This window comes from Hyalella azteca, unplaced genomic scaffold, assembly GCF_000764305.2.
Source record: "Hyalella azteca isolate HAZT.00-mixed unplaced genomic scaffold, Hazt_2.0.2 contig5340, whole genome shotgun sequence".
NCBI classification, from domain to species: domain Eukaryota; kingdom Metazoa; phylum Arthropoda; class Malacostraca; order Amphipoda; family Hyalellidae; genus Hyalella; species Hyalella azteca.
The window spans coordinates 40,684-53,516 of record NW_025935534.1 but is presented as its reverse complement, the minus strand read 5'-3'; the positions used below and the strand labels follow the sequence as shown (position 1 = coordinate 53,516).

The window sequence follows — 12,833 nt, the reverse complement described above, 5'->3', positions numbered from 1 at the left end:
GGTAGGAGCGAAGCATAATTTCATCTCGATTAATTATACCCATCCGTAGAATACGGTGTAATTTCTAAGGAAGCTAACGTACGTCCGATTCGTCAAGCTTGAACGTTAAACGTTTCCCATGCTACACGCAATACTGCTTACTTGTAGATCACTTCGGAAAAAGTATTTATCAGATTTTTGCTGCCACTTTTATTATTACACCTGCAGTGCCTATTTATTTAAAACAACGCAGAAGATGGTCAATTTTGAGCGGTGTAATATGACGACATATTAAGGCATAGGATTCCTGCTCAAGTTGAATGAATTCTGGAATGACGAGAACTCGAAATATTCAATCGTTGATCAAAGATCTCCGTACAAGTACAATGTACAGTTTACTTATATTACATCATTTCTCGGTGAGATAAGCTGCTCAGCTGTGCCCGATATGAATCCGAAGTACAGGTCAAAAATGTATCGACGAAGCACCGAATTTGATTTGGGCGTGGCAGGCTCGTGGCAGCAACCAAGTTGATCCGAGAACTTGTGCTCTGCAAAACAGGCTTATTGCTGCCACTGATGCAGAAAAAAGTTTCAATGAGTTTTTCCGGCCTTGAAATTTTTTCATGCAAAACTGATATTGTCTGCTGTTAGTTTTTGTCTTTTGAAATGTTGAGGCTCGCTACAACATTCACAACAAGTCACGAAAAGTTCAGGAAACGGCGACAGGCCACATCGGACCTACTCTTTGGCGCCGACATCGCATCGCTATGTTATGTTATTTAATGTCATTGTGTCATTTGGATTCATTTCACCATTCCTCTAAATACAAGGCCGGTTCAATAAAGTTTAATATACTCAGCCAATGTTATTATTTGTGAACCGTGAACGTGAAGCGCAAAAATTCCTACTGGTTCAAGCGTGGAGGACTAAAAAGTTTTGAAAGCAATATAAGAAACGATGTTAAGTTAGGTAAAGAGCGCGAACAACGAGTATATCACTTCTGAATTACATAGATGATCCAATACGTAATAGGCAGAGGTATTTCTATAAAGAAATTTTTTGTTTAAAATTTGCCTTAATATCGATTATTAATGTAAAGCATCATGGTTACTAATGCTGAGTCATATATTGAATTACCATTTGAGTTGGTTATGACCGTACAAGGGTCTTTCTAATATACCTGAATCTAATCATCTTCCCAATAATTTTTGATAAATAAGTAAATCATACAGTGACATTAGAATAAAATTAGTGAACATATAATTGAATATTAATACGCATTACTAATTAATAAAAAGTTTGATAATCATCAGTCTTCTCCTGTAGCACTCTGGCGCCCAAATAAATTTTGACCCTGACTATGTCGCGGTTCAGTAGCGCACGAGGCTTTGGAAAACACCTTGTGGTTGGGGCGTGAGGTCAAAATCATAATAACCATATTCTTTTAGTGGACTGGAACGGAATGTGACAACAGTGGTTGTTTTGGTTGGAGGACATTAGAAACGTCTCGGACAAAAACGCGGCCTCTCTCACGGCCGGTCTCGCGGCCGTGATTCCAAATTCAGTGAGCGTGGAATATCTCGCAAAATACTGAACGTAGCTTAATGAAACTTGGTACACATAATCATTAGAGCCTAACGGTGATGTTTAGCTCGTGACAATTTTTCAAAATTCGCCTTCATTCCTGAGTTATATGAATATACGTGGTGAAAATTGCAGTGAGCGTGACATTTCTTCTAAAGTACTGTACAGATTTGAATTAAATTTTGAATATAAATTTCTCAATACTCGACGGTGATGTTTAGCTCCTGATATTTTTTTCACTTTTGCCTTCGTTCGCGAGTATTTTTCACTTTTGTCTCATTCGTGATTTTAACAGCGATATGTGTTGAAATTCACAGTGAGCGTACGATTTCTTCTAAAATACTAAACAAATTCGAACGAAACTTCGTATATTGATACCTTGCACGAGGCTTTGGAAAACAAATTGTGGTTGGGGCGTGAGGTCAAAATCATAATAACCATATTCTTTTAGTGGACTGGAACGGAATGTGACAACAATGGTTATTTGGTTGGAGGTCATTAGAATAACTGTATTACTCAAAACTCACGGGAGTTTTGAGCTCGTTTTTAAATCGTTGAAAATTGATGTAAGCGCATTGAAAGTTCTTAGATTCGAGAGAAATTTTCGTTATTTGTTCAATCGAACTTCAGCAGGAAATTAGTGTAAAATTTCAGAACATAAGTAAATTAATGTGTCACAAACAGCAATGCGTTCGTTGTACTTCAAACGCAATTTACGTTCATATTTAATCAATGAATGTTTATTAACTAACCAGCTAAACGTATATTAACCAAACCTATTTTATGATCAAACTCAAGTTAGAATTACGGTCTCATAATTTGCACCAACGAACATGTTACTCAATTAGAAGTGAACCAACTGCAGTGAACCAATGAGCGAACCAACTGCAATTTCACTAACGATTTTAGAGCGTCAATTCATTAATTGAGCAAGAGCTGACCTCGCCTCAGACACACCGTATACAGTATCTCCACCCACTCAGTAGTGCACGCAAATGAACTTTTCTGTTCGGCGTGACCGCGAATAGTTAAAACTCAATGCTGACCTCTGGTGGTGTGTTCCCAGGGCCATCTTCTGTCGTAAACACTACAGAATTTGGCTGTTTGTGTCAGTGAGGTGGCAACCTCGGTGACCAAAACACTTGTAAGTGAGATCTTTTGCTCGTCTAACTTTGCAGTTGGACCTTACGTTGATCGTATTGTCTTCCGAGTTATAAAATATTAGTTGTACCTGTGTGACATATTGTATTTATTATCTATGAAAACTGCGATTGATTAATGGATTCAACGTGCAGTGATTATTATAGAGAGAATATGTGCTTTTGTACAAGTACTATCATGGTTTTGGAGATGATATCACCAGTAGATTGCTAGTCATAGTAGTCAAGAGGTATTTTTTTATTGCGGCAGTCGGGCGGACTTTATTTAGCCGAGATTAAGAACAATATTGTCCCAAAATCTCAATCGTAAACATATTTAGTGTTAGTCTTGTGCCCGCAATTATCAAGATAAGCGGTCTTGTACTTTATATTGAGTATTGAATAAGAGAAATCACAAGAACTGCGAATGTTGATTCGATCAGAAATAAGTCTACTGCTTTTGTCTACAGAAGTTAAAGAATCCAAAGAATGATGTTCCAAAAGTCTTAATATTAGAGGATCGATTGAACGAGCTGATTTTTTTCAGACTAGCCTTTTCAGGTATTAGCATGATTGCATGTTTTGTGTACAAAATTTACTATTCCAAAATATCTCTCAATCAGTAAACGTTTTTAATCAACCGGTATTTTATTTCCGTTCTTGCAGAATATTGTGTAGGGCGCCGGCGATGACGCCGTGCTTCCTCAGGCTCGAGAAGTGGACTCGACAGAATTGCGGAAGGTGAGGATGAAATTTTATATACGAATAGTGACGTGTTAGGGGCAGATTAAGAATGATTTGCGAACAATAAATACAAATTATAGCTACAACTAAAGATATTTGCCATAATTTTTGGTTTACGTAGTCGCTTGAATAAATGCATACAGCATACGTTTTAAGGATGAAACAAAATCAGATTGGGTGCACGCAGACGTTCAAACTTCGCTCCAATATTTAAGCTAAGCGCTAGAATTCCAAATGTAAGGAAACAATAAAATTATACGTTACCATAGAGATTAATCACTGTACGATAATAAATTCAGTGCGCGTTCTGATTCCCTGAGACGCGCCTCGTCAGTCCCGTTATTCGTCAACGCGTACATTCCCTGAATTTACTTATTTGACACAATATTCTAAAATTTTAGGAAAAATTACATACATATTATAAAACTTTTATCTGCTATGAATTTTTTTGTATCATGAAATTTTTATATATTATGGATCAAATTGAAACTAACATCAGAGCTGGAGTTTTTCAATTACCTATTGGATATGTCATTCATAATCGTATAATAATTATACATAGAACTATTCTAAAATAGCTTGAGAGTATCATTGAAATCTTCATGGACAGAAGTCCCATTGTCTTGTAGAGTAAAATCACTATTTTATTTTGCAGATGATCGAATTATTCTCTGCACCTTGCTTCTGCTTCTTATTCTTCTTTGTACACGTTTCTTCCCCTTTAGCGACTCCCATCCTTAGTTCTACTCTTGCTCCTATTTATCATGCAAATCATTCTCCCGAAATTTCTTCATCACCACAGACTTTTTCACTGCATACCTTCATACCTAACTTCATCAGTACTCATCAAACTCCAAGTTTCTACAGTTCTTTCCCTCCGTCCAATTTGTCGAATTTGATCTCGCTTAGTTATTCAAGTTTTTCTTCTTCTCTTCCTTCTGTACGCCCTATTTCTTCCCAGAGTTTTTCAATCAATGCTTATACCCCCAGTTCTTTGAGTTCTTCTCTCGGTTCTTCACGTTCATGGCTTTCCCTTTCGTCTGTTCTACCTAAGGAGTCATCAGGCACCTCCATTCTTCCCCTGCATGCTTCGTCCCCATCAAGACTCCCCGCGCGGGGCTCCTCACCCCCTTTGGAGTCGCAGGACTTTTCACTCTCTAGGAAGTCGTGGGACTCCTCAACCCCTGAGTTAAGGGGCTCTTCAACCCCTGAGTCGTGGGACTCCTCAACCCCTGAGTTGAGGGACTCTTCAACCCCTGAGTCGTGGGACTCCTCAACCCCTGAGTTAAGGGGCTCTTCAGCCCCTGAGTCGTGGGACTCCTCTTCCCCTAGAGAGTCGTGGGACTCCTCAACCCCTGGGTCGTGGGACTCCTCAACCCCTGGGTCGTGGGGCTCCTCAACCCCTGGAACAATAAGCTCTTCATCCTCTGGGAGGGCGCAGGGTTCATCATCACATAAAAGTTCGCAGGGCTCTTCACCACCTCGGGAGTCGCAGAGCTCCAGCGTAAGCCCCCTGGAGGAGGGGCTACAAGAAGTGGCCTACCAGAGCGTCCCTCTGCACGTGAGTCATCAAAAGTAGACTTAATTACTCACTTCAGCTGTTCAGCATATTGAATTAATATATATTGAATTAATATATATTGATTAGGAGCAAATATGTAACTGCTACTTGTGAATAAATTAGGAGATAAAATCAACCAGGATTTACGTTTTAATATAATTTTTGAGAAAATTCTGATTTCAGGCCTCGACAGCATTACAATCTTCTCTGAGAACTGAAGAGGATCACAACCAATTAGACGACGCTCTTTGGGATCTTCTGAGCTCCCCGAAAAGTGTTCCAACATCAAGTCCAACTCCAAGCCTAACCGAACCGAACCGAACAATTTCAGTGTTCGGTGGACCACCAAACCAGCCTTCGGTGGAACCGAAGGCTTTGAACACTACTTCGACTACTTCTAATGCTGGCACCTCTTCGAAAATTCAGGTTCATATGAACCCTTCAGCAACTATAACCATTTATAACTCAGTTAACACCGATGCAATAAAGCCTCTGCAAGAACATTTTAATGTTAAGAACTTCGAGCCGAAGGAAATGAAATTAGATCACAAAATAGTAGAAGTCGCATATCAGAATAATCTTAACGACGATAAATTGAAATCTTCGATACATTTTATGGAACACCCAATTAACCGCGAAATTTCCTCCGTAATCCTCGACTCTGGTGATGCGTCTTCTGTTGATTCGAGCACCGGGATGTCAGTTGATGAGTCCTACGGAACACAAGCGGAAGACGCGGCAACTCGGCTTACTGGCGTCGAATATGCCGAAGACACTTCACAAATCTCAGCAACTGAAAATTTGACGGATGCAGCGACGGCGAGTGACAGGCTTCAAATGCATGAACCAACGTCACAAGAATGGTTGAAAGATGATAACTCAAAAGATAATAATAAAATTGACACTAATAACGACATCCCTACAACCACCATTACCATCATTGATGACATCAACACTAATACATCTTCTACTAATACCACTGTAGACAATATCGCATTGATAGATGCATTTAACACCAGTGACTATTCTACCCCAAATGCTGTTGAAAACAACAGTTTCGACTTGCTTGAACAATACACTAATTTTGATATCGTGGAGAAGCAATCCACATTGGAGCATAATGCAAATTTTTCCCTTCTTAATAAATCAACAACTTATTCTAAACAGCAATCAGACATTCTGGAGGAGTTAGGCAATGACAAAAACTCAACGTCAGCTTCAAAAGATATTCTTGATCTGAGCCAACCAGCAATTAAAGTCGAGACCCAATTCAACATAAATAATAAAAAAGACCTTATGCAAAGCAAACTATTGGAAAAAGAACAGTCGACTGGAAACGACACTCCAACAAAGCACTTCTCTTTTCAGGGTGAACATAATAGTAGTGCTTCGAGTGAGTCACAGAAAAAGCGTAGTTTGTTTACTGATTACAAGAACATTACAAATTTTTTCTTCCATGATCACTTTTCACATCAGCTAGAAGATCTCGAAACGTCCCATTCTGAAGTGCAACATCGTTATCATCAAAGTTCTGGAAAAACAAAGAACCAGGAGCTGTACAAAATCTATCATCCCCATCAAGCTACTTTGCCTGACTTGCATAACCCGCTCTTGGGATACAGGGTAGCGAGAAACCACAAAAATGAACCTGTCCTTATACCCCCGGAATATCTCTCTCCTGACGCCAACTTTGCTACTCCTTCTACCACAAACGCTGTGCACCACACCATCGCTGATCCACGACCAATACAAACGGTTCGTTACGCTGGGACACCGGACTCGGCCCAGATCCCATCATCTCGCAAAACCTTCTCTCCAAGTGGGTTTAAAGTTCCAAAATATAATTTCAGTTATAGGGTTGACCATGAGACCAGCGGAAACCACTTTGGTCATGACGAGGAGAGAGAAGGTAGTAAAACTAGTGGACAGTATTCCGTTATACTGCCGGACGGTAGAACTCAGGTGGTGACATATCATGCTGACACCAAGGGCTACAGAGCCAACGTTCAATACAAACATTTGGGTCATGACATCAGTGTTCCTGGTAATCGGCGTGATCCAGTGATTAGAAATCAATTAGCAATCTCCCATACTCCTGCTAATGAGAATCAAGAATCCATTTCCCGTTTTCTGCCAGCGAATCAACCAAATAAATTACTTCACTCTGATAACAACTTCCATGAGCAACACAAACTTCCCATGATTCGCGTGAATATACCTTATCTACCAGTTATAACTCCACCGTCCACAAGAATCCCTGCGGACAACGACTTCCGAGATCAAAAATATGGCTCCTCATCGAATCAAAACACGCCTTTAACTAATGGGCCGCTATCACCTCGCCAAAATATCAACGGTAGGAAGTCGGTTCATCGGAGACCTCAACATGAGGAAAGTCAGGAGTCGATATTCAATGTAGAGGTAGAATCCACTTCCCCGTTGATATTCCACCCCACTCTCCTGCAAGTAAGTGGGCGTCAATTTATTAGAGACTTGTTAAACAAAGGAATTGGTGAAACAAATCTTAAAAATAATGAATCACCTCAAATTCAAGGAGCAAAATCGTCTACAAAATCTTCAGCTCTCTCTTTCAAACCAAGAGAAAATGGACGGAAATTTAATAAATCAGATTACTTCATACCTGCGTCAAAAGAAAGTCTTATCGTGAAGCGGCATCCTGACACTTTAGACGTGGAATTGCCCAAGGGTAGCAATGGCACAGGTTTTGTACAGGATCAAGAAGCTAATGCGAGGCTTCAAGTAGAAAGATTGCCTAATATCACAGATAATTTTGTTGTAAGCTCGCAAGAAACAGACGACTTTCCAACAAACGGTCTGTCTTTATTTGTTAAAGCTAGCCAAGGACCCCAGTTACTCAGCGAGAAAGGCAATAAAATGAGTCACGTCTTCACACGACATTAAATTCTACTATAATTTCTTAAAGCCCGTAATAATTTAATATGAATGCAATATCTTCACATATAAAACAAGCGACAGTTATCTTTAATTCTGAATACTGCCAACATCATACAGATGTTACAACCTATACAATTAATTCGTCCGTGAAGCACAACCTCCGTCACTTTCAGAAATTCGAGTTACAGGCTTCAACTGACCGGAAAATTATTACATCTTCATTATGATTGAGTGGGAACGCAACGATAGCCTCCTGAACTACAGTATTCCTACTTCTTAAAACTCAGGGTTAGCGATAGCCTCCTGAACTATAGTATTCTTCTTAAAACTAAGGGTTTTATTCTTAACATGTAGCTACTTAATTATCCAAGAACAATAGAAAAAAATGAAGTTTAGCCAACTTCCGACCTTCGTCAATTTGTGATGAGTTTCAATAATGACTGAAAGAAATAGAGTAAATATATAGCTTAATGATTTCAGATGAATGCAAATTTTTCAAGTTTCAATGTTTTCTACAGTATAATTCATCAATGATTGTTATAAAATTATTAAATTTCATTCATGAATTTAAAATAACACTTGATACAATTATTTTGAATTGATAATGACTGATAACACCTGCAATCCTTAATATTTCGTTTGAATTGCAATTAAGAGAAGCAAGAAAAGTGTGAACATTTTTTTATATATCTGTGCATAAATTATTAAGTATACATATAACCTTACAAACCTCTAATCTGGATTTGATTTATTAATTGACCACAGGGAAAGTTTTGCATGGCATCTCCTAGTAATATTTTCTGTGTTATTTTTCGAATAGGGTAGACTCATGTAAACCTTCGTCATTCATTCAACAGCGCTAGTAAACATTTGGCCACTAAACTAACTAACTCTAGTTTCACATCAATCCCAAAACATGAAGAAAATATGCTTCGATTATGAAAATGTATTGCTCCCTGCAGTCCGTAATTAGAAAAGTCATAATAAATAATAATTGGGCATAATTTATGAACACGATCACTCAATTTGTTTCACTTACACTGACGTCGAACTACGTCCCCAAACTCAATATTAACGCCAGTGCTGTTGCTAATTAATTCAATTCGAATTTATGTTATTGTTTCACGTATTGTAATTATGCTCCGTTCCGGATAACGTCTATCCAAGCTCTTTGAATAAGAAAATAGGAAGATGCTGGAAAAATTGCTTAACATGGACGGGTTTTCCATGAATAGAAAAAATTCTATGTGAAGAGACTTCAGTCAAAAGAATATTAGCTTTTTATGTTAACATTTTTAAAGTATAATTTATAACATAAAGAACCTTTTAAATATAAATTATACAAGAAAATTTCATGACACGGGAAAATAAAAATCGTTCAGTGGACTATAGCTACAGACGAGATCTCTTCCAGGTACACCCTATAATGACTAATCGTTCACATCTCATTTGTCGACCTTCTAGCTGTTTGTGTGCATTTTCTCATTAGTATTGTTTTTCAGTCTATATCCGCTACATTACTTTATCTGATGATCATTTCTTACGTACATTTGTAGATATTCTTGCAGATTTTAATTGACATTTCTGAACTGCTTGATTGATTTATATTCAGACCTTGTATAATGTATCTCACTCTCTGATTTTAAATGGAGCCGTGAACATAACAAAGAGATCTAGAACAAAACACGCATGAGTTTCATGCTGCCAAGGAGAAATTATCGCGCCAGTTCGTCATTTAATTCGTTACCTTGTAAGTTTGTTGACGACTCACCCATAGAACCGAGCCATGGCACGCACAACGCCCTTCTAGCTTGATTCATCTCCTATATTTTTACGATCAACAAACGATGCCCTCGATCTTTCCATCTCATGCATGGAGTAAAAATGTGCGTCATTGTGTGAGGTGCTGAGTAATGTGAGGTACTTAGAAATGTGAGTCTTTGTGTGAGATACCAAAATACGAGATATGTAGAAAATAAATATTTGGTTAACTTGTAGTTTTAACAACATAAGAATGTATAATATTATTTTAATCACAGTCAAAGTCCATAGTCGTGTCATGCTATGTGATTGTGTGTAAGGATCTTACCAGGATATTTTTATTTTTTAATGACTGATAATGAGCGCCGCACCTTGATTTGTAATATTCGTCAGCTGCCAGGTTATTATTGCCGTATAAGTTTGCCTGCAAATTAAGAATATTAATATTTTAAGGTCATGGTCATGACTGGCGTAAAATTAACAGGAACGAAATGATCTTATTCAAGCGATCGTCTCAGCGGTGTTCACTCTTCGTTAGGGCGTCGCAAGGCTCCACTATTGACCCTCGCAGTGAACTGAGATTAAAGAAACGGAACATTGTTTCTTTGCCTTATTAAGAAATGACTGGAGAACTGTGGTCATTGTTGGACCTTCATAAAGCTAAAAGTCAAGCATGTTTGTAGGGAGATAGTCTAGATATGATGTGGCGGGCATTAAACCTAGTAAGATGTCTATAGTAGCAAGATAATCTATACCTAGTGCCGCAATGATAGCTGAGTCTTGTTACATGTCGAGTATCATGATGCACTAGGCAAAGCTATAGCGACACTGATAAGTAAGTAGCCTATTAGCATTGTAGCAAGACGATCAATAGCCAGTGTAACATCGTTAAACACATGAAAATGTTTGTCAACTAAAAACCATAATAATGATGGTCTCATCAATTCAGTTTTGATCACGTTGTTCACAGATGAATATCGTTGGTCCCTGAGTAGAAAAAATATTACTTTTCCATGATCCTCTCATCGCAAAAGTTGCATGTGACATGCGAGTCAAAAAGTTCAATGTTCTTGACGTTCGATATATTATTTGAATTTCGGTGGTGAGAGCGGTCATTTAGGGTTGTAGGCCTGACCAAGTAAACTATGCTTCCTGACTGAGCACAGGCCTGATGATGGCTTAGCCAAAACGATCCCTCGTTGTTGTTAAGTTACGTAAGTTGAAGACTCTTTGATAAATCTGATATTATTCCGTGCTTCCGTCACGTTTGTTTTAGATGAGAGATTTACGCGTATCATTTGGAGTCGTAAAGCCAACATAAGAAAGTGTAATTAATACAGTATTAATCATAACGATTGGTGCAAAATATTTCTCAATCTAGGCTACTATATTGCATAGACACTAAATAAATGCAGAACACTTATATTAAATGAGAACAGTTAAAAAATTAAACGCATTGTGAGACATTTTCTGCACATGATGGTACCTGCATGGAGGCACTCCAAAAATTCATTAGGATATTCAGTTGTGCCAGTCAGCGCAACCACTGAGAGCCGAGAGGCTTGGGTCAAAATAATGAACAGTGATTACTGGTTAATTATTTCTATGTAAAATAGTTTTCAATAACGAAACACTAGTTTCAAAATAATCGAATGCTTCAGCCAATGCCTATTCAGGTTACATGCTTAAAGTGCCTGCCGTAAACACGAATTCGATATCTTAATTTTTGTAGAACTATGATCACCGTATTTATAGGTTCGTAGAACTATGATCACCATATTTAAAGGTTCGTAGAACCATGACCACCGTAATTAACGCTTCGTACAACTATGATCACCATATTTAAGGTTCGTAGAACTATGATCACCGTATTTATAACGGTTCGTAGAACTATGATCACCGTATATAACGGTTCGTAGAACTATGATCATCGTATATAAAGGTTCGTAGAACTACGATAATCGTATATAAAGGTTCGTAGAACTATGATCACGTATATAAAGGTTCGTAGAACTATAATCACCGTATATAACGGTTCGTAGAACTATGATCACCGTACTTGAAGGAAATAACTACGACAGTTCCACCGATTTTTCAGAACTTCAACCTTCATAGAACTTACGGTGACCGTACATATGGGAATTCTAAACGAGGCTCGGGCACAACGAGATCCTCTCACGAGATCACAGGGCGTTAAAGTTTCATGAGGTCACGTAGATCTTTGGAGACGCCCATAGTTCACTCGATAGACCCACCACAAGTTTAAAATATTGACCTGCTTTTTGGCGGTTCTCTGCTGGCCAATAATATGCCACCGATAATCCTGCCGAAAATTGTCTCGCTGGATCAGGACACGCGAACGCGTTAACGACGGGAGGTTGCAACTGCCGTCGACTTGCATAACATTTGCTTGGCCTGAGGGTCTCAGCGCTACATTGCTGACGTGCGCTAGCGCATCGTCGTGATGTGTCTCAGCGCTACACTAGCGTGCGCTAGCGCATCGTCGTGATGTGTCTCAGCGCTACACTGACGTGCGCTAGCGCATCGTCGTGATGTGTCTCAGCGCTACACTAGCGTGCGCTAGCGCATCGTCGTGATGTGTCTCAGCGCTACACTGACGTGCGCTAGCGCATCGTCGTGATGTGTCTCAGCGCTACACTAGCGTGCGCTAGCGCATCGTCGTGATGTATCTCAGCGCTACACTGACGTGCGCTAGCGCATCGTCGTGATGTGTCTCAGCGCTACACTGGCGTGCGCTAGCGCATCGTCGTGATGTGTCTCAGCGCTACACTAGCGTGCGCTAGCGCATCGTCGTGATGTGTCTCAGCGCTACACTAGCGTGCGCTAGCGCATCGTCGTGATGTGTCTCAGCGCTACACTAACGTGCGCTAGCGCATCGTCGTGATGTGTCTCAGCGCTACACTAGCGTGCGCTAGCGCATCGTCGTGATGTATCTCAGCGCTACACTGACGTGCGCTAGCGCATCGTCGTGATGTGTCTCAGCGCTACACTAGCGTGCGCTAGCGCATCGTCGTGATGTGTCTCAGCGCTACACTAGCGTGCGCTAGCGCATCGTCGTGATGTGTCTCAGCGCTACACTAACGTGCGCTAGCGCATCGTCGTGATGTGTCTCAGCGCTACACTAG

General features: G+C 39.6%; 1 protein-coding gene across 1 annotated transcript; it reads left to right on the top strand.

Annotated features, from left to right (window-relative positions):
* The first annotated feature begins 2,665 nt into the window (after positions 1-2,665).
* On the top strand, positions 2,666-8,434 carry LOC108669121. Its single transcript, XM_018156410.2, has 4 exons — positions 2,666-2,710; positions 3,372-3,446; positions 4,105-5,010; positions 5,194-8,434. Exons 3-4 carry the CDS (start codon positions 4,105-4,107, stop codon positions 7,930-7,932), a joined length of 3,645 nt encoding a protein of 1,214 aa, XP_018011899.1. The 5' UTR covers positions 2,666-2,710; positions 3,372-3,446; the 3' UTR covers positions 7,933-8,434.
* The last annotated feature ends 4,399 nt before the right edge of the window (positions 8,435-12,833 follow it).

What these genes read in the sequence shown, in the direction of transcription:
- LOC108669121 (XM_018156410.2), top strand. Translation starts at nt 4,105, where the DNA reads ATGATCGAATTATTCTCTGCACCTTGCTTCTGCTTCTTATTCTTCTTT. An exon ending in ACCAGAGCGTCCCTCTGCAC is followed by an intron (nt 5,011 to 5,193) that starts GTGAGTCATCAA and finishes TTCTGATTTCAG; the next exon opens with GCCTCGACAGCATTACAATC.